The sequence below is a fragment of the Hibiscus syriacus genome, unplaced genomic scaffold, assembly GCF_006381635.1.
Source record: "Hibiscus syriacus cultivar Baekdansim isolate YM2019G1 unplaced genomic scaffold, ASM638163v2 tig00111466_pilon, whole genome shotgun sequence".
In the NCBI taxonomy this organism is placed as follows: domain Eukaryota; kingdom Viridiplantae; phylum Streptophyta; class Magnoliopsida; order Malvales; family Malvaceae; genus Hibiscus; species Hibiscus syriacus.
The window spans coordinates 254,937-278,434 of record NW_024063099.1 but is presented as its reverse complement, the minus strand read 5'-3'; the positions used below and the strand labels follow the sequence as shown (position 1 = coordinate 278,434).

The 23,498-nt window shown below is 35.2% G+C and overlaps 1 protein-coding gene and 1 pseudogene across 1 annotated transcript; both read left to right on the top strand.

Annotated features, from left to right (window-relative positions):
* The first annotated feature begins 6,893 nt into the window (after positions 1–6,893).
* LOC120163600 lies at positions 6,894–8,340 on the top strand (annotated as a pseudogene).
* A 2,554-nt stretch (positions 8,341–10,894) lies between these two features.
* On the top strand, positions 10,895–11,628 carry LOC120163599 (putative RING-H2 finger protein ATL21A). The gene is made up of 2 exons (XM_039173493.1): positions 10,895–11,492; positions 11,576–11,628. Exons 1-2 carry the CDS (start codon positions 10,895–10,897, stop codon positions 11,626–11,628), a joined length of 651 nt encoding a protein of 216 aa, XP_039029424.1.
* The last annotated feature ends 11,870 nt before the right edge of the window (positions 11,629–23,498 follow it).

The following is a 23,498-nucleotide window of genomic DNA, read 5'->3' as shown; positions in this document are numbered from 1 at the left end:
TTCAATTGCTCTGACATCATTTTTACACTAAACCTTTTAAAAAAGACATCTTTCAAACAAGACATATTTTATCAAAAAATCAGTTAAAGAACCTGAAACGATGTGGGGCATCTAAAAAATTCTAATCTCTTCCCTTTCCACCACCTGTGCCTCCTGATGTGGTTCCTATCAAACTAGATCTTGACGCCATGATGAAGAAGACAATATGGATGGTTACTTCTTCTACTATAATGTCTCTCTTTACAATGAATATGGTCGTCCGAGAAGGTGCAGGAGACCTACAACAATGAGTTAGCTGGAAAGAATTTTGCCTATGATGGTAAGAAAAGTTTGGTCACTATCAGATCCCTTTTAAATAACTGTACTTGAGGATGCCATATAGAAGAGAAACACTGAGAATACAAGCCTTGATGGTAATGACAACCCAAATGAGCGTGAAAAGAAGAGAGCAAGATGCCCTTATAACTCAAAGACGTTTAAAGTGGAGATAAGCTTTGCTGTCAAGATTCTCGTGCAAGAAATTCAAAGTACTCCGGGAGTACAGGAATCTGAGAACTCACAAGAAGCACTGAGGGTGTTTGATATAATTTCAAGACATCATGCCTTCTTGTTCGCCAGTCTTTCTTCCGTGACAATCAAAATAATTTTACAGACATTGGAAGAGGTAGCATTGGTTGTAGAGATTGTCATTTGAGCTTCCAAGCCATGTAAGGAAGCCTTTCACTGAATATTTATGTGTCAACTACGACGATATTCAACTAGTTTCAATAGTTGATTATCGATCAATATTTAAAAGAGTCTTACTCCCTCGAGTAAACCAAGGCTAAAAGAGAGCTTACGAATCTTAGGATTAAAATTGATCCATACAATCAAGAGTACAAGAACACTAGATTGAGTTAGCAAATGAGCAAAGATATATATTTTCCATGAAGCCATCAGTGTTGGGGTAAATCAACTCTAAAGACAAAGCCAACAGATGGAGAATGAGACTTCGTCTATGAAATAAAACAATAATTGAAATGATTCATTTTGTACACATCTTAGACATACTTAAGATCATTGCATTTATCATTCTACATATGCATAATTTTTGCAGCTTTAGAGTCAAGTTTCAAATTTGCGATGAAGGATACTCGATTTAAAAGTGTCTTCAAAAATCGATGGAGGTTTAGCTTAACTCAACAACGAAGAGCTACAACTCAACCAACTTGACCTAAAGAAAGATCGACAAACCTTGGAGTCAACTTCAATTCCACGACAGAGGATGTAGGATTCGAGAGTCAATTCAGAATCAACTGCAATATAGCTTAACTTAACAACGAGGAGCTAATTTCTAATTAAAGTTTTTAAGCTAGATTTCAACTCTACGACAGAGGATATCCAGCTGTAAGAATATCTCACATGGCTTTCCCATGAAGGGGAGTCATCCAAGAGCATATCATGGTTTAGACCCGTGAAGGGGAACCACCTGAAGAATATCCCACTTGGCTTTCCCACGAAGGGGAGTCAACCAAGGAATCAAGATAGACTTAAACCGCGAAGGGGCTTTCCCATGAAAGAGAGCCATCCAAAGAATCCTTCACTTGAATGAATCATTTACAACATAACTTAAGTTGAGATGAGCTATATGTTAACCAAAGCTTTCAAGTTAAGGTTTCAACTTCACGACGAAGGATGCTTGACTCGGAAGCGCATCAAGAACCGACTGTATTTTCGCTTAACTCAGCGGCAAGGAGTCAAATTTTTTTCGAAGTTAGTTTCAACTCCACGACGGGGGATATTGGGTTCAGAAAAACAATTCAAAATCGGCTGCATTCTAGCTTAACACAGTGGAGAAGAGCTGGTTTCTATTCAAAGCTTTAAGGTCAAGTCTCAACTTCACGACGAATGATTCTTAACCTAGAAATGCATCCATAACAGGCTGCATTTTAGATTAACTCAGCGACGAGGAGCTATTTCAATTCAAATGTTTTCAAAGTTATTCTCAACTCCACGATGGAGCATATTCGGTTGGAAAAAAATAATTCAGAATTAGTTACATTTTAGCTTAACTCAACGGCGAGGAGCTAGTTTCCAATCAAAGTTTTCCAGCCAAGTCTCAACTTCACGGCGAAGGATTCTTGTCTCGAAAACACATTGCAGTTTGGCTTAACTCAGCGGTGAGGAACAATTATCCAATCACATCTTATAAAGTCATATTTTAACTCAACGGAGGAGGATATCCGGCTTCAAGAACAAACTTCTATGACTTCGACTCAGATTTTAACTTCGCGAAGAAGGATATCAAGTTCGAAGAAATCCCAATTCAACCAGATATTTGATCTGATTCTTGAAGAAAAACTGAACATCCCAAAAGCAAGCTTGCTTTTGGAATCTCTTTATTTTAAGATCGAAAAAAAATCGTCTCCTTTTATCTTTTCCATATTGCCATTACACGACAATGAACAAAGAGAGATAGCTGTAGACACCCATTTTCATCAGGGATGTCGGATTTTTTATTATAATATTTATGTTATATAGTATATATGATAATATATAAAACAATATATATATATATATATATATATATATGAAAACATATTATACTGTTTTTAAAGTATAATATATATTATATAGTTTTTAATATATATATATATACATATTACTATTATTATTTTATTATTACAGAATATTTTTATTTTATTTTTTTATTATTTTTCTTTATTTTCAGGTTTCAGTCCAAGTTCCAATGTCCAGCGGAGGTGACAAAGCCTAGCAGATAGGCATGTCTGATCCAGCAGGCCGAATCTGCCAAGCTCAAGAGGTAAGTCCAAGGAAGGTAGGGTTTTATACTTAACCTTGGCGCTGCACAAACATTAACTGTTAGATCAAGATAGAGATCAACGGTCGGGATCATAAGAGAGTTAGAGTTTTTAAACCCTAAACATATCATCATAAGCACAACCAATCTTGGACCGTTGGATCTGACCCAATCCAACGGCCAACAAATCAACTGGGAGATTCTATAAGGCTCAAATGCACCAAGAAAATCGAATGGTCAGCGGTCATCAATTTTTGGCACGTGAAGACCATGCGTTGACGAGAACAACACCAAGCTCACATTCACACGCAGAAAAGAGCCATTTCAAAGATTATGGCAAGAAAATCGAAACAAATCCAAAGCCAAATCATTAACACAATCGACAGAATCAAGTCAAAATGGCAACGAATCACAAATCAAATAAAGAAGCAAACGCGTCCCCTGTTAAAAATGAATCAAAACTGAGAAAGGAAACATACATCGAAGGGAAATAACCCCAATCAAATCCCATCGATTTTGGAATTGTCTTTTACCAGAATAAGTGGGATTTGTCTTCCCCAAGCCGCCTATAAAACTTGCACATGAGCAAACGCTGAGAGGAGGCAAAAAATATTCGAAACCCACCACAAAAACATAAAAAATTGAAGAAAGCAGAGAGACGGGGCAAACTTAGCTTCCTTGCCAAGAAGGGGAAGAGTCGCCGTCGAGGACACAAACGACCACTTAAGAATAAAAGGGTCGTCGGAGATCAAAGGTAAAATTTCGGTCTAGATCTGCATCTAAGGGATTTGCTTTTGGTGATTCGGGTTTTGGATTTGGGTTCTTGATAGTGAGATGAATGTTTCAGGGTGTCTTAGGGGTCTCCAACCACCGTGGGTGGTGGTCGGAGCAGCGAGGGAGCTACGGCCGATGGGGAGAGAGCTTGAGAGAATTTGGGATGAGAGCTTTGGCGAGAATGTTTTCAAATGAGGTTGAAAATGGTTTTTTGTGTATTTATATACCAGGGACTATTTTGAAAATACAAAATAGTTAAATTAGTTCCGAAATCTCCCTTATTTTGAAGTGTAATCCACTTTAGTCACCACGTGTAATTTTACCCCTGAATTTTAATTTTATTAAATTTAATCCACATTTTATTTTATTTTATTTTGGTATATTAACCACTTTGTTATCTTGCAACATTTAATTTTGTTTCCTTTCTTATTTTTTTATTTTTATCCTAACTTTGATTTTATTTTAAGGATCCCGTTAAATTTTCAATTAATCATCAAAGGTAAAAACTCGGATCGATCTTAAACTTTAATTTTTCGCAATTAAGGCGACTCGGTAATCGTGTGGTATCGAAAGGTTGATTTGGGGGGTGTTAATCCTTCCCCGATCGTAATTGACTAACGAATCCGACAATTCTCTGGTAAGATGAAGATCCAATAAATATTTAAAAATGAGGTGTTTATCCACCTAACTTGAAAGCAATCGGTGGCGACTCCATCACATGATTCTAAGTCGAAGCGCGAACTTGAGGCCACCCAAAAGACCATTGCAACACAAGAAATAGGCCTCTACCATGTTTCACTAAAGACAGCGAGCATTTATTTTAGAGGTAAATTATAATGTGATTAAATTATGAATTTTATTTTTTGGGGAAAGTATATAAATAGTCCCTAACTTTTAGGGTACTTGTATTTTGGTCACCTAACTTTTGAAACTTACAATACATTCATCGAACTTTTAGTTCGTTTCTAGTAAGATCGTGTTGTTACCTTCGTTAATTTATTTTTGTGCTGATGTGGCTGGTAACCTCACATTAACCTTATCTTCTTCTTCTTCTTCCCGTTAACTCTTCTTCTTCCTCCTCCAAATAAAGCCACATCACCTATAATCTCAAAAACCAATCTAATAAGGCAATGAAGGTCAAAGTAGTGAAAAAGTGTCCACTAAATTCTAGCTACCTTACTGATACGACCCATAAAGAATCAATCCAGCAAGGAATATTACCCTAACAAACCCATGATTCCTCAAATGCAACCTTAAATTCAACTAGAAACTAAAAAATACAACACACAAAAATAGGTTAACATAATATAAAGTTGGAATATTTTATTTCTTGATAAGCCAATATAATCAAATTCTCACACTCAACTTATAGCAGTCAATGAATACCAGTGAAGTCAAAAAAGAGGGAAATGCTTACTTTGCCCTGTTTTTTCAATTTAAAGAATGTATCAGAAAGGCCAAGAGTTGGAGCAGTGGTTACGGTAGCCATTGGAGTGAATCTCTTTCCCTGACTTCTACTATATACATTTGACTAAGTTAGAATCCACTGCTGCGCGTGTCATTCTATTTTTTTATCGTAATTTGGCATTGCTGTATTTGTCCCAATTGTGAGGGTTGTTTCTTATGCAATTGACACTTCTCTGACACAGAGAAGGTGCAAGGGTATTTGGGGCTATGTGGATAGAATACTGGGACAACCATCACTTATCAGAGAATCTTCCAGAGGAAAGTATCCTTGGTCCAACATGTTTGCACGGTCTATGAGCACTCTATCTCGCAATGACAATAAGGTATCATCTTCAAAACCTGGAAGTGGCTTTGGTAATGTGATTTTACATCATCCTCTTCAAAAAAGAATTCAGCAGCTAGCTGGTACAACTTCCAATACAAAAGCCCGCCAAGCACCATTTTAGGAACATGTTTTTCTATGGCCCTCCAGGAACAGGAAAAACGATAGCTGCAAGAGAACAATCTACTAAATCTATATGAGCTCTTATACCTTCGTTTTTCCATTTATTGATAGCAACTTATATACCTTCTGTTTTACAGAAGTTCATTTCTTCATTAAAAAAGAATTACTAATTTTTTTTCTAAAGAAATGCATACTTCAATTATTTGACCATATTTTAGATTCCGTTTGGTAAGAATGTTAAGAGTTTTGGTGTATATTAAATTGCATGGACAATCATGCAAGCACTGAAATTTGTCAATCATGCCAGATTTGTTGGTTTCGTATGCTTGAATGCTATTAGAGTATCTAGAATACACGATTGTATTCTAGAATATGCAATGTAAGCATATGCTCCTAAATGAGCATTGTGTGTGTGAGCTGTTAAAGTTTGTTATGAATGTTAGTGTCTGTTTTGAATCTGTTATAGAGGTAGAGTAAACTTAAAGCACAACTATTATATAAGCTGATGTAATGCAGAGTATTTTATGACCATTAATAAAAGCTTCATTTGTCATCTCCTCCATGGCAGCATTCTCACATGGTATCATTCGCCAAAGATCCTGACATCGTTTTCTCTTCCACAGTTGCGCCGACGATTGAGTTCCTTTACTCTCACTTTCTTTCTTCTCCAAAACTCTCACCTCGTCCTCTTATTTTTCTCCGATCGTTCTCCCTTTCTCACTTGAAAAGAGAGGTTGATTCGCGTATTCTAAAAACCTGTTGCTATTGAGAACTCTAATTTTTAACTTGATTTAATCGATTCTGGAATAAATGAAGTTGAAGATCAGCAAAGCCTGTGATCTTGGCTCCATCTCTGTTTTTCCTCCTCATACAAGGAGATCAAGCCTGCCGCTGAGTGTACCGCAATCATCATAACTTAGATCACAACCATCACAACAATCGTTCTCACAGGGGATTTCTTCTCAGTATGCCTTGTTTTCTCAGATCTCACAAAACTCACTTGATGAAATCATGACAACTGATTAGATTCTGCAGAAAACATATTTGTTTTCCACTGTTTTTGTTGAGATTGCAACTTGGAGAAAATACAATTTGGAGCAGTTACATCTCCGACAGTTTTCCCTTCTGGTGTTCATGTCGCTTCACACGGTATTGGCCCTCCAAGTCCATCTCGATCAGAAATTCAAATGTCTCACCATGTTTATGAAGCCGAGAATGATTGTAGTTTTTTCTTTGAGAAAAAGAACTCAAATGAATCTTGTCTTCGTTTGGAAGATAGTGAAGCTGAAGCAGAAATAACTGCTTCTGTTGTTGTTGTTACAGCTATTACTAGTGACGATATTGTTGGGAAAGTTACGTGTAGCACCGTCGTATTCCGCTGGTAGGAGGCCTACAGGTTTCTCCTTCATGAATTCAGCTCCTTCTTCCTACAACAGCGTTCCGCCACCGCTCGACGGCATCGAGATGGCCAAGCAGAGAGCTCAGGAGGTTGCCGCTCGCCTTACTACATCCTTGCCTCTGCTGGCGCTGAGCTAAAGCGCCCTCGTGTCGAAAACGGATCTGGCGGTGGCTTTGATTACGAGAAGGGATTTAGCTCCGCTCCTTCTAATATAAAACCTTCATCAAACTCTACTCCTTCAGCCATACCGGTTTCTTATGGAAGCTACCATGGTAGTAGCAATAAGATTGATATTTCTCAAAATAGGTTGGTGTTATAATTGGGAAAGCTGGAGAAACCATCGAATATCTTCAACTACAATATGGGGCAAAGATTCAGATCCAAAGAGATACTGATGCAGACCCAAATTCCATGACTAGGCCTGTAGAGCTCGTGGGTACTGCTGAACAAATAGCTAAGGCGGAGCAGTTGATAAATGATGTTCTTGCGAGGCTGAAGCAGGGGGTTCTGGCATGGTTTCTCGACGAATGATTGGACAGAATAGAAGTGTACGGAATGATCGGCACTTTCGATTCATGTCGAACGGAAGAAGGTATCGGCACTTCTAATTCAAGTCGAACGGAAGAAGGCATCGGCACTTCCGATTCAAGTCGAACGGAAGGAAGCTTCGGCACTTCCGATTCAAATCGAACGGAAGGAAGCATCAGCACTTCCAATTCAAATCGAACGGAAGGAAGCATCAGCACTTCCGATTCAAATCGAACGCAAAGAAGCATCGCACTTCCGATTCAAGTCGAACGGAAAGAAGCATCGCACTTCCAATTCAACTAGAACGAATGGTTTACTAAATCATTGTCCAAATCTTCATTTGCGCAATTTTAACCCAAAGTGCAGGTTTTCTCATTTGCTCAAGGAGAAGGAAAAGAGTAGGGAGAATATTAGAGTATCTAGAATACACGATTGTATTCTAGAATACACAATGTGTGCATATGCTCCTAATATGAGCATTGTGTGTGTGAGTGAGCTGTTAAAGTTTGTTATGAATGTTAGTGTCTGTTTTGAATCTGTTATAGAGGTAGAGTAAACTTGAAAGCACAACTATTATATAAGCTGATGTAATACAGAGTATTTTATGACCATTAATAAAAGCTTCATTCTGTCATCTCCTCCATGGCAGCATTCTCACAAATGCTGCTACAATAATTCATGACAAACGTTTGAAATCTGTTTCTTTTTTATTTATTTCATCTCATTCTCTAATATTTTTGTATTAATCTTCAGGGGCTAGATTATGCATTGGTGATGGGTGGAGATGTTGCTCCACTTGGAACACAGGCGGTTACCAAGTTACACCAATTATTTGATTGGGCAAGAAGTCCAAGAGAGGCTTGTTGCTGTTCATCGATGAAGCGGATATGTTTCTGTGCCAGTTTGAATTTTGCATGGATAAACTAAAAGCAAAGTTGAAGAATTTAGAAATAGGGTTTGTTGATTGGGTTTAGATTAGAGAGAAGCAGCAAGAAAGAAGAAGAAGAAGAAGAACATGGGATTAACGGAAGGTTAACTGCCACGTAGGCAAAAAACTAACGGAGGTAATTAATTCTCGATAAGATTATGACATGTATCATCATCTTATTAGTAAAAAATTAATAAAATAGAAATAAAGGGATTTTTTAAGAAATGAAATATTGTCATTCAATTAGAGTATAAATAGAACTATTAAGTACATCATTTGGTGAACATTTGAATGATTTCTTTTTTAATAAATTCTAAATCCTACTTAGAGGGAAGAAGAATGAGAGACTCCAGAGGAGAAAAGAGGAGTGCTTCTAATGAATCTGGAAGACTGGAACTAATAATCTAAAAGAAGATAAACAAATAAAAATGAACACTTAATAAACAAACCAAATGTACACGTAATAAATTTTTATTGTTTTTGATTTGTGTTGTATGTTAATTTTCTCTTTCAAAATCATCGACATCAACATTGCAGACAATCTGTTTCCAAGTCGTTTACCTCAAAATATAGTATGTATGTACAGTGGCGGAGTCCCATATAATTAAAGGTGGGGCATATTGGTCTAGTGAGATGAGATACTAGGTCCCTTAAACAAGATCAGGGTTCGAATCCTGACGTTTGCGAATGGAGTAAACTGGGTTGGGAGGGTCGCCCTCGCCTCTGCAATACCCGATCTGGATTAGTCGGTCAATAGATCGGATACCAGTGATTAATTCAAAAAAAAAGGTGAGACACGTTATCACCCTGAAATCTAAATTTTTTTTGATTAGTTTCTTATTTTACCGATGATGTCTATATAAGATTTTATTTATACTCTTCTCGTTCAAAGTTTTGTATTGCAAATTTATAGGTATGTACCCTAAAAATATTTATGGACCCGGCATTATTTTGTATTGTATCATGCCGTTTGTTTTCTATGATAACAAGAAGATTAAGTTTTCAAACAAAGTCACAGCTGATGAGGTTGATCTTGTAAATAACGACCCAACTATAAAACAAATATTTTGACTTTAATTATAAGAAAGAGACATATTTTTTTATTACTGTGATGCACAAACGATAAATAATCAAAATTCAACAATCCATTGACTTATATTAATATGTTTTTTAAAAGAAAAATAGAATATGTGTACCAAAAATAAAAAGAAGTGTTATTTTTTAAAATTTTGAATTCAAATAATTGTTTTTATAGAATGTGTTATTAATGAATAAAAGATTATGAACTTATATTATATGATATTATAATTATCATATATTATTAAAACATCAATTTAATTCAATTGTTTCTTTGTTTAAATTTATGTTTTTAATTTCGAAAACAATCAGAGAACAAATAAATTTATTACATTAGCCGTCGAATTGGTAATTTCTACATGATTTCTAAGGTCAACTCCCTCCCATTTGTCTTGTTCATTTCTCATTGGATTTATCTTATTAAGCTCCTACTTTTGGTATTCTGCTTCAACAACAAACAGTTCGGCCATGAATTAATACGGTTCTAGGTAGCGTGAGCAAAACTCAATTCGACTCGAAAAATTAAATTTTTTGACTTGAAAAAACTCGACTCGAATTGATTTCGAGTTGCAATTTCATAAACTCGAGTCGACTAAAAAAATTCAAATTCAAATCGAGTTGTAAAATGCAACTCGAAAAACTCGAAATTTTTAGTAATTAGTGAATTTATTTTCAAGTTTGAGTCGAGTCCTTGGACATTGTATGGTATATGTATATCACGTATGAAAAAATATGAATAAATATATTTGAATTTATATATGGTTAAAGATAATCACTTAAATTGGAATAAAATAATAATCTCGATTTTCTTTTTGTAATTTATCATTGGAATAATGTCAAAAAACTACTTTTATTTTACACACTTTAGTCTCTTAATGATTCATTTCTAAGTAAAATGATATCTAGAAAAACTTCAGTAGACTAATGGTCAATGTTTGTGATTGATGTGGTAAATTTTATATATAAAATAATACGTGACACATACAACGTGTACATAAGTAATGACGTGACACATACGTGTACATAAGTAATGACGTGGCACATACAACGTATATTTAAGTAATGACATGACACATACAACGTGTGCATATTTAATGAATAGGCATATTCTACGTATACATAAGTAATGATACGATACACATCATGTCATCACTTTAAATTAAAAAAATTGTCATGTCAACAAGAAATGGGATCATTAGTCACCTAAGGATTCCCATTTCTTATATACACATAGTCAAGGTTAAAATGCTTTAAAAAATATAATACAAGTATTTTATCAAATCTTAGGGATAAATTTTAAGCATTAAGCATTAAAAAGAACCAATATTTGGCGTGAGGTAAGAGTATAAATTAGATGTTGGGATGGTGAGAAAACCTCCATCCCTTGCTCCAATAAAGAGAAACTAAACAACTAGAATATATAAAATGGATTCCAAGCTTTGTTTCGTCATCTTTTTCACTCTTATATCATCGACTATGAGTGATATCTGTCAACCACGATGCGGCTATCAGGAGATTAGCTTCCCATTTCAGCTCAGAAACGAAAACCGCTGTGGATATCCAGGCTTCGACCTCTCATGCAATAATCAGAACGACACCATCATCTCGTTTCCGTCGTCGGGTAATTTCAGTGTCGAAACGATAAACTATTACGTACAATTCATCGCGATTGGCGATCCGGATGGTTGCCTTCCAAAACGCCTGCTGGAAGGTTTTGATACCGCTGCTACTCCGTTCCACCAAGATTACCTGCAAAACTTCACGCTGCTCAATTGCTCCTATAATGTGCCCTATATGGACATATATGTGACATATATTCCTTGTCTTAGCAGTGATGGTAACTGTACTGTGGCGATACCCGTGGACCGACCCGACCTGTTCGAACCGTTTTCATCGTGCCGGGAAATAGCGACTGTTTCGTTGCCGTTGCTAGAAAAGTGGGAATATCTTTCCGATAGGATATGGTTAAGGTGGAATGAACCGGATTGTAAATGGTGTTTAGAAAGGGAAGGCGTTTGCCGGTACAAGAAAAATACAGGCTTCGACGTTGGATGCTCTAGTTTTCTGGATCCAGGTATGCTTTGATTTTGCCAATTAGCCTTCAAAAACTTGTACATTCTTTTTAAAATATAGTTTTAAGTTTTTTTTATTATTCAGGGTATGGAGAGAATTTGTTTTTAACAATTTCTACTTCGGAGAAGAACAACTAGAATTTTGTCCAATAAAAGTTAATTAGTTCAAGTTTCTAGAGCAAGATTTATTCTATTTGGTAAAGTATACATAGGATACTTTGATTACATGTTATTTTGTTGAGTCTTCGACTATTAAAAGTTATAAAATGATCATTCGACTATTCATATGTTTTAATCTCGTCCTTTTCCATTAAAAATTTGACAGTCGTTTGAGCTGAACGGTAACTTCCTGACTGAGATATGATAAAATCATATATTAATGATGTTTACTGACATCACCGTTGATTTCAACCCCTAACTCAACGACATAATATTTCAACCACTGACTTGATGACATAATATAAACAGAGAATCGATCCACAAAATACAACTTAAAGGGTTATGAGATCAGATTTTATTATGTCATAGTCAACAGGTTAATATCAAACTCAGACAACATTATTTTTAACAGAAAATAACGATTTTAAAACATATAAATAGTTTAGTGACCATTTTGTAACTTTTAGTAATCGAAGGACCTAACAAAATAACGCCATATAATTAGATGACTATTTTGTAACTGTTAATAGTATTTGATTCAACAAAACAACGCCATACAATGGTATCATTTATTTACTTCATCCTATTTTATTCAACAAACTAATCTATAGTTTATGTTGTCTGATGTGATGTAGCATGTTTTAATTATTTGAGTTATAAAGGGATTTTTTTTAGTTTTACTTCTTTTTTCCTAATACTAAACTTAAAATATTTCATTAAATTATTGGTCACATTCTAAGGATTCCACTTTAATTTGCATTAAAATCAGGTGCTTCAGACGTTGCCAAATATTTCCCACTGTATACGGTGCTTTGTCTCATGGTCTTGGCGGCGCTTGTACCATGCATCTCAATCCTGAAGCAATACATTCATAAACGGCGCGGCACCAACACTGAAATCTCCTATGCCTCATCGGTCCTACAGTCGGAAAGAGGTTTGGAGCAGCGGGCGATCGAAATGTATCCGACGACGTTGGTCGGCAAAAACCTGGAACTGCCAAACCCTAACGACGTTATATGCTCTATCTGCCTGTCTGAATACAAAGCCAATGACACTTTAAAAACTAAACCATTTTGCATGCATTATTTTCATGCTAATTGCATAGATGAGTGGCTTAAACGTAATGCCACATGTCCTTTGTGCCGTGAGTAAGACGTTTATAGAAGGATGTTGCTTTACTAAAGTAAAAATGTTATTCAATCAATGAAAGAAAAGATCTGCTACATTGTTATTGTTCTAATAAATAAGTGGAACTCGGATGTCATTGCTGTTTTCTAATAAGATGGAAAAAATACCAATGGTAGTTAGACAGAGAGAACAACATAAAGAAACATGTCACTGCAAGTGTATCAAATAATGAATTATGGCTTGATATTTATAAGGAAAATCATGGGTAAATTAGTAAAAATAAGATGGAGGCAGTCATCATAAAATTTTAATTGTCCTCAATATCTTCTTAAAATAGATACAAAATCTTATTTTAAAATAATACTTTCGCTTCATTATTTGCATTATCTAATAATCTCACACTAATGTAAATAAGTAAAGAATTTTGAATGTAGAAAAAGAGCAACAACATAATTAGTCATTTAAGTATTAGTATATATTATATTAGAATTAATACGTATTGAAATAAGTAATTATTCTCTCAACAAGTGAACAAAATCTTGAACTTGTTAAAAAATGAGTAAACTTATGACAAACGACTAATCTTAGATTCAATTTTTTTGCTCAGCAAAAGAATTTTATTAAGCAAACCTAAGCCAGGAGCCTCATTAAAAACCTCCCTAGTCCTAGATGGAGGAAAATAGTACCCCTAACTAGGCAAAAGTACAATAGATCTGACAGAAATCATAACCAAAAAATTGAGTTCCACAATAGATCAATCAATTTAGTGAGTACACTTTAGGATGTTGGTAGGTTCTCCAAAAATATAATCCAACGTCTTTCATGAAAGGTGGTTAGTTCTTCGTATATATGTAGGTGATTTGACCAAGTCTACCTCAATATAGACCACTCGAATGAGGACTATGAATCATTAAAAACATTTAGTAAGTTCAACCTCGTAATTTTTTAAGATTAAGTGAATTCATTAAGCCCATCTCACAGCGACTCCTCAAAACTTGGGATATGAACTCATTAAGAACATTTAGCGGTTCATCCTATCAAATCAATAAATTTATCAAGTCTATCTCAAAAAGGACCACTCAAAGCCTTATGAACTTATTAAGAGCACAATAACTCATCCCTTCACATCGATGGATTCATCAAGTCCTTCACATCAGGATCACTTAAAGCATGAGCTATGGATTCTTTAAGAGAAAAAGCTCAACCTTATTAATGTACATGGTTTTCCAAAGGGATAGATAAAGATGCAAACTGTGAGTTTTTCCATGATTTCGTTTGACCACATTGAACTTAGAATATTAAATTAGATATTTTGAGCCATGTTTGAATTGATTTTTTTTGTCTTGCTTAAACCATGATAAGTATGCCATTGTGTTTTTGATATCTTTTAAACTTATGCATATTATGTTGTCAAAGCAGTAAGAATGTGACCAAACATTAATCCATAGTTAGCAAGGTGAGTTTAACATGAGATCATGTGTTGTTCATGATGAAATATTAATTAATATTTATGTGATATGTACGATTTAGATTTCTTATGTACATTATTGAATCTATGATAAAATTGATGATTTGTGTATATTTTAAGTGCTATTGATTATGGCATATGTTGCACATGGATTAAGTAAAGTTTGATTGGTATTTAGCATGTTTTATGGTTGAATTTGACCAAATAATGGGTATCGATACTAATCGCAAGAATATTGATAACTAAAATCATATTATAATATATCATTTTGGTATTGATAATGAAAATTAACATTGGCACTGTCACATCAATATTGATATCCAAATTTTGAAATTGGTATTCTAAATAAGGTTCAAGGTTTATGAACCTCAAATAGACATCAATATTATCTAAGAGTGTAAGTATTTTATCCATACAATATAGATATCCAAAGATTAGTATAGATGGTAAAAGAATTGTTATTCATTGAGGCCTCGGGTTCGAGCACAAAAAATGCTAGGGGTGTGAGCGCTCAATGCCAAATGGTGAAATATTATCTATGAATAGATACTTCCTAGTACTTATCTCGATTAATAAAAAATTAGTATCGATGGCAATTGTTTAAAATAGTTAAATTATTCAAGTAGTCCCTCAATTATGCAAAGTTTATCTTATGACCTCTTAAGTTGTTGTAATTACATGTAATTTATATTACCAACCTCAAACATTATAATTTTCATATAATAGTTATTAAACCATACTATTGACTAATTGACTCTATGAGAATTTAATTAGGGCTCATAAAATTATCAATTATATTATGATCAGTCAATGTAACATCATCGATTTGGTTCACGACCATATCAGGTTGAGGGTGTTACACCCCTAATTTGGACTCTTGAGTTGGTTCAATCGATAGATGCTCATAATCATCCACATAGGTCGTGCTTGAGTTATGATAAAGCTAATTTTCAACATGTAGCCATTGCTATATTTATTTGTATAGTAGTGTTGATGGTACAACTTAGGGTCCATTTGTTTCAATAAAAATATTTTCTGGAAAAATATTTTTCGTAAAATAAATTACATTTTCTGGAAAACATTTTTTAGAAAACATTTTACGGTGTTTGGAAGAGGTTGGGTATGTAACACCCTAAACTTGATTGGGCCTAAAATGACACACTGTGCTCCTGAGGTAATCCTTGATTTTCAAAACCTGTTCATTTTCTTTTCAACATACTGAATGATATCGTAACAAAACATAAGTAACTGATATAAAAACATTTTACAAAATCGAACTCCGTGACACATAATTTTAAACAAAATAATACACATTCAAGTTTACAACTCAAATACATAAGTAAGGTTCTATGAATACACATGCCCACTAAATCTACACTATAATACTCTGTCAGAGATGCTGGAAGTCTTGTTACAACGGTGCTCCACGAACTGTCAGAGCTACTGACATGCCAACGAAAAACATCTGAAGGCTGAGTTTACAAAGACCAATAGTATAATCACTAATCTAGAGCATCATAAGAATTTCATAAACATAGACATGCTGAGACGTGGTACTAAGAAGTAGATACATGCATGACCTAGATCAAGTGCAACCTACTTAAGTCTTTACTACTCTATCACTGAAGAAGGGTTCTCACGTTTCCCTTAATCCTATGCTAAGGGCCTCGCCATGAATACACCTCTAAAGGGTCTCTAACCCTAACAACTAAACATGTTACACATTATCTAAATGCGAACCTGACATACTGTACATTATCTGAATGCAACCTGACTAGTATCTGGTCTCACATAGCTCTCAGATACTAGTTACTGAGGGATCCCCGGTGTCACATAGCATCGGCGTAATTCCCATAAAACATACTTAATGATCTAATGGTCCTCACATACCCACCAGGTAGATCATTGAGGGGAACTCGGTGTTATATAGAATCGATACAATTCTCGTACAAACTAAAGCTTTGGATCAATCTCACATAACCTTCAAGTCATTCTTTAACATATCTCACATACTGAATTGATGGGACTACACTTGCATGATTGACACAAACAGACATGGGAAAGGTCTAGTGGTGTGGTCGGAGGAATTTACGTGCATCACATAGCAACGCCCTAGCCCACCTTTAATACAAAACAACCTAAGGGTAAGAACCAAAATTTACATGCATCGAAAGCTGATCGCGTGTAAATATATAGTGCTGTGGCATTCAAACCTATGCAAGTATACACAATCGATGTAAGTAATATAGTAGTGAGTGAGTATCATCTCCACAGGGATTGGAGGGGCTTTTAAAATATTGATATAGCTAGGAATAAATGTCACTAACTAATCCTAAGTATCTAAGTCTAATGATATAAACAAGGAAAATATACAGTGACAAATGGTATGAACAAATGGAAAAAAGTTTCCAGAGGTAAGAAAAGTGTGAAATGAAGTAAACAGATATATTTTGTCATGGCAAGAAAAATATACAATAGTAAATAAAAATAAGTTGCTAAGGCTAAACTTGTCAAAACACTGGAAAGATACTGGCGACCTCACACAATCAGACTTCTAACGAAGCATTTGGGTTGGGTTTGCTATGATGAGAAATTATTCTATGGCTAGGATTATCTAAGTCACTATGCCTATGTTGCCCAACAAGATTTACTAAAGTGTTCCAAGAGTATCTTTAACACGAACCTAATAAACTATTGCTACGGTAATACTAATCAGCGTGAACTGCAACCCTTTGTTTGTCAAACTGCTGTTGTGGCAATATCGCTCAACGTAAACTGCAGCGCTAGCCTATCTACTCAAGCATTTATCCTTATTAGTCGAATGAAATCTTTTCCTTATCTCTAAGGCGGATTAGAACCTCACCATCCCAATTAGATCCCTGGTTCAAGTAGATCTAACCTAACTCTCTCGATATTAGGTATCAACTCCTTAAAAAACAAAAATCTTTCAAAACATCTAACAAAGACTAGGAATATTTTGCAAAGGCACCATGCAACCTTTCAAAAGCTCTTACAGTGCTACGAAAAAAGATTAAAATGGTGAACAAAACAACATTTGAAAAAAACATACTTAATCATCCATTAACCGTAAAATAAAATATCATCCAACCATTTCCATCACCAAATAAATCAGTTTATGGTGTGGCTAACATTATCCCAAAAGATAGTCATTAAGTACAAGCCCTTAAAAAAGAAATAATAAATGAAGAACAAGGGTAAAAAAAAACTCCCAGAACAGAGCTTTGACGTGACATAAGACCACCACCAAGACTGCTCTAGCGCACTAGCCTCTCTTGAGGGCCTAGCTATTGCTTCGGCGAAGCCTGGCTATGGAAGGCACAAAGGACGAACGAGATGGGGAATAGTGGAAAAGAGGTGATGCAACTGCCTTTCTCTAAGCCTTTTTTAGGGTATATGATATAGAGTGTCTCATGTGGTGGGCATCATGTCCTATTTATAGTGAGGAATTTCTAGGATTTAGTGCCCTTGAAATTTTCCTAACTACCTTGAATTCACACCCATTGTGTGAATAAAATGGCAGCTGACAATTTTCTCAAATCCTTAGCAGGGGTAGGGGTTCGCGTGAGGTGTATTGGACAATAGGCCACACGACGTCAGTAATTTTGTCTCGTACTGCGTTAGGCTTGCAAGATAAAAATTAATGCGACAAAAGTAATTCCTCATGGTCACCGTCTTCAGTTCCTTTATCCCTAGCACAAAATTTGTCACGAAAAATAAATTCTTCCTCAGTCATTTCCTATCACCTGCGTCATCACAACCAACACACAACCTTTCTGATCAGCAACATCTGTTTAATCAAATAAACTTTGCAGAGGCAAAACTTATCCACCACATGCAGAAATGTCCTAAATGAAACTATATATAACTAAAATTCTATGTCAATGTCTTTTAGACAATCAATAACTTGAGTAAAAAGACCTAAAATATAGTCTTTTTACGAAGTTATCTAACCCCCAAACTTAAGCTATTACTTGTCCGCAAGCAAAGGATAATGAGAAATAGAAAAATGAAATGTTATGATAATGTCTAAATTAGGTCAATCAAGTGGTTTAAAATTTCAACCCTCAGCAACAAGTTTGGCCTCAACATGATAGACTAACTGAGAAGTCATGCACCTTTCCCTAGATCAGGATCCTTGTTAGTGTGTGTGTGTGATTGTATCTAGTCTATGATTAACGAATTTAGAAAGCTCCTAAGTGATTTTTTTGGTTTACCAAGGCAAAAAATTATTCATTAAGCATAGTGTCACTCCTATTTATTCAACACTTAATTTCATATATATTTTTCTTTCTTTTCTTAACAATGCTACGAGGGGAGTCAGCCCATCACACCTACCATCCCACACTCTAGGTGAAAGGGATCATACCTTCCACCCACGAGCTAGTTAGGTAGAATCATCATGTGACAACTTTCATTCACTCATGTACTAAGGCTACCATTTATTCAAGGGGGGTGTTTATACCATTGCACAGAAGAGTGTCCCTCTACAATTATGCCAAGGCATTTATTCACAAGTCACCACAATTCAATACATTAAAGAGTTTAACTTAGCCTTTCAAACATTGATATAACAGTTTAGTTCATTACCAGAATTTTATACCATGGCGCACAAAAGTTCTTTCATAAAATTTTTCTAAGTTCCTTAAGCATAGAAAACATACAATTGTGTTCAAAGAGTCACAAAGAATCAAGTTCTATGGTTGGTTCTATCATTCTTAACAGTCATGTACAATAATTTCTAGCCATGACAATTTTTTATCATCATCGGGCATCATCAACTTATTCCAAGTAACCTGATCTTAACTAATACCATAACAAAAAAAATCTACTAAACATTATCAATATAAATGACTAAGTATGAACAATACACCCCCAAACTTGAGGGATGTATTGTCATCAATGCATTAAGACTAAACTAAAGATGAGATGAAATGCAATGTACCTTGACTAACATCCATTTTGATGGTGTTGCTTAGATTCCTCAGGTGGAGAAGTCCAAATATGATTGGTTATCCTCTTTAGGCGATGCTTGGCGACAAGTGTTGCAATTTACTGTGGTACTTGTGCATATGGGTGGACATCATCAGCAATGTCATCGTTTTTGCCAACATCAATTGAGTCTTCTTTCTACGTAGGTGCAACTACCATAAGGGTGTCCACATGTTTGGAAGTTTATTATTCTAAAAAAAATAATATTAAAAGTAAATAAATAAATAAATAAAGTAAATAAAAACAAACACACAATAAAAAAAATTAAAGAGGGTTGAAGGGATGCAAACTCCAAAATATCCTGAATTGATATGGCAGTTTTGTCACGTTCGATCAGAGCACCTGTATAGACCAAAATGCCCCACACATATAACATTTCCACCTTCACAATATTTTGCCCTGGCATTTTGCGTCTTGCACATCTGAATTGTAGAACATTTGCAGTAGTCATCTCTCCTTTAAAGCGCTCTTCGCATGAAGCTGAATCGTAGTGGAATAGGATCTCTTCGTTATGCTCTAAGATTCGTTGTTATTGCTAAATCCTTTTTGTGGTTAAACTCACTCAACTGAGTTAACTCACTGCATAACCTGACAACCTCTTTTACTTGTTGAACATAGGAAACTCATCATACCACACCCTGAGATCTTATGACGCTTGCCAACACTATCTCGATACCAACTATTGAAGAGTTGATGATAATTCTCGACCAACGTTGATCTCTATGCTTCTTCTGCACAACTATGATTCAATACTCATCCACAAAACCTCGATGTTTCTCATACACTTTACAGCTTGTATAAGCTTTGCTCACCTGATCGAGCCCTAAGATACTCAGAACTAAAAATCGGTCACTCATCTAACGAAACTTGCAACATTGACTCTCCTGGAGAGTACACAACGCAAGAAAGAGATCTTATAATGCTGAACTCTGACTTAGGGGTTCTAAGACTCTACATCTTGCACTCACTAACATTTACCATCATGGAGGTAGTCGATGACAGCTAAAGCTAATCACACAACACTTAACGAACTTGATTTTCTTTAATCTAGATCACCCAAAGTCTGTAATACTACACAACGATGCATACTGTTATGTGTTATATATTAGCTCAAGCTCATATATCAAAATGAAGACATAACTAACAAGGCTTGGCTCACTTAGTTGATTCACTTATTGTTCACGCGTAAAACATATTGAAAAAATAAGAGGAATCTTTGTACCTTGAGACTCGCAACTCACTACCTGACTTATGGTACTCTTGGTACTTGGGGAGGAACTTTGAAAATAATTAATCAAAATATAAATCATACTAACTTACTCATCAAGAGTACTTGGGGAATTTGCGCCCAGTTAGTATATGAAGTACCATGGCACTAACTAAGGTACATAATGACGTTTCTGGAAAATAGAGTGATCGACATACTAGTTAGAGTGACTTGGGTATTCTTAACACTCGTGAGATCTTCATCTCTAACGCAAAACTTAGGATTTAAAAATTTTAGGTAGGTTGATCACACAAACCCTCAAAGAAAATCTAAAACAAACTTTGCTTATTTTACTAGTTAGTAGACATTTATGTGGTGTTTGTTTTTACTGTGCAAGGTCTGCAAAGCTCTTATGTTTGTGCCGCACAGACCACACGCAGACATTGGGCTTCGCAGACCGTTTGTTTTTTAGAAGACAAAAGCTCTTCTAACGTCTGCGTGAGGTCTTCTTAGTGCAGACATGGTTTTATGTATTCAAAGGTCTTCAAACCTCTTCAAAGAAAATAAAATTATTTAAATCTATTTTAAAATTTTATTTTAAAATATGGATTGATTTATTTTAAAATATGGATTGATTTATTTTAAAATATGGAAAATTTTATTTTAAAATATGAATTGATTTATTTTAAAATATGGAAAAATTTATTTTAAAATATGGATTGATTTATTTTAAAATATGGAAAATTTATTTTAAAATATGTATTGATTTATTTTAAAATATGGATTGATTTATTTTAAAATATGGATTGATTTATTTTAAAATATGGATTGATTTATTTTAAAATATGGATTGATTTATTTTAAAATATGAATTAATTTATTTTAAAATATGAAAAATTTTATTTTAAAATATGGATTGATTTATTTTAAAATATGGATTGATTTATTTTAAAATACGGATTGATTTATTTTAAAATATTTATTATTGTAGTTGTATGGATTATTTAAATTTCAGTATTATAAAACTAAATTATTTAAATTTCAGTATTGCAAAACTCTTTTAAGTTTAAAAAACCAGTTTATTTATATTTCAGTTTATTTTAGCAGTCTGCAGACGTTAAAAAACAAACAATCTTCTTCTTGCATACTGCAGACTTTTGGTCCACCTCTTCTGCTGTAGATGCCTGCATATGTGGTCCGCAGACTGTAAACCTTTTACCTCTGCAAAAACAAACACCACTTTAGATCCCCACATGATGGTTCTCCTTATCTAGCTTACTTAATACCAAAAACGAATGCATGCACTCGTGCCTACTAAAGTAATATATAAAGCTGAGACATCTGAAAATATACCTAGCATCTCATATGATTCATCGACATCTTTACCTTACTCCTCTGCTATCTGAAAAAAGGATCGAACATCGTCGATCCAGAAACAGGTTGAATAGCTCATCTACTATCCTGCCCAAACATAAAACCAGGGACAACCAAGCTGGGACAATCCCTCACCATATGTGCTAAGGATCCACATCCATAACACTTCCTAGAAAGCTTGAAACATCTCCCACAATGATTTTTTACCACAATGATCGCACTCGGATACCTCAAAACTCTATCAGATACTCCAAAGCTCGCCATAGACGGTGAAACTGGCGGTCTCCTACGAGACCCTACGTCAGACTTCTGACTGGAGTGACAAAGCTGATGTCACTCTCCTTTGCTCTCGAGACCTGTAGTTCTTTCTTCCACTGAATAAGTTTGCTTGTACATGAGTCCTTATACTTGGGCTACCTGAATCACATAACAAAATCTTCCTCATAGCTTGCTTCATCTCCAAGGGCCCGTGTCAACTCTGAAAATACCTTTGACGGATTTGTCGTCAACTACTCATAGATGTCAAGTTGAAGTCCCTCAAGGAACCTCTTGAACCTTATGGACTTAGTCGTAACTAACTCTTAAGCGTAACATATCAACCAACCGGAGAAAATCTCTTTCGTACTAGAACACTAAGCAGTCCCCCTAAACTAACTGAGAGAAATGCATCCTCAAACCATCTATGCACCCCATGCCGATATACTTGCCTATGAACCCATCTAAGAACCGATCCCACATAGGCACATCTAGATATAGAGTCATCTCTATAGTCTCCCACCAATCGATAGCATCACCCTTGAGCAAAGTAGTGACACACACTGACTTACCCTCTGGGGTAAGATGAAGATGCCTCAAAGTCCTCATGGTCTCTCTCAACCACTGATTGGTCGAAATCGGGTCATCATCGCCTAAACCACATAAGTCAACTATATTATACCTCCTTAGTCTCTCTACTGGGGTCTCGATCGACACTAACATATTCTGACTGGTTGGCTGAGCAGTATGCAATCTAGGAATGATGTTCTTTATCTCCATGAGAATAAAGGTCAGACCTCTAAAGAAGGTCACCTCTGCGACTCCTGCTCCTAACTTAATCCCCTGATCCTCTACCCTAGACAGGAACTCCTCACTAACATTGATTGAATGAGATACTCAGATCTCTATCCTATCCTCAAAACCATGCTCAAAATTATCAGCAATCAAAACGTTCTACAAAACAGATGAAGAAAGGAAGCACCATCATAATTCCAGACTTATAAAAATACTTTAAGTACCTAGGGGCATGTATTCACTAATATCTTACTAAAAATGACCACTGGGCCCTACAACTGACTCAACCTGACACTCTAATACCACTAAATGTAACACCTTAAACCCAATTGGTATAAAGTGCCACACTGGGCTACCGAGGCAACCCTTGATTTTCAAAACATGTTTATTTTCTTTTCAAAATACTGAATGGTATCATAACAAAACATAAGTAACTGATATAAAAATATTTTACAAAACCGGAGCTCTGTGACAGATAATTTAAAACAAAATAATACACCTTAAAGTTTCTAACTCAAATACATAAGTAAGGTTCTATGAATACTCATGCCCAATAAAGCTACAGTACATTACTCTATCAGAGACATTGGAAGTCTTGCTGCGACGATGCTC

Excerpts from the sequence above, each read along its gene's own strand:
- LOC120163599 (XM_039173493.1), top strand. The coding sequence starts at position 10,895 with ATGAGTGATATCTGTCAACCACGATGCGGCTATCAGGAGATTAGCTTC. Across the intron at positions 11,493-11,575 it reads CTCTAGTTTTCTGGATCCAG|GGTATGGAGAGAATTTGTTT; the intron begins GTATGCTTTGAT and ends TTTATTATTCAG.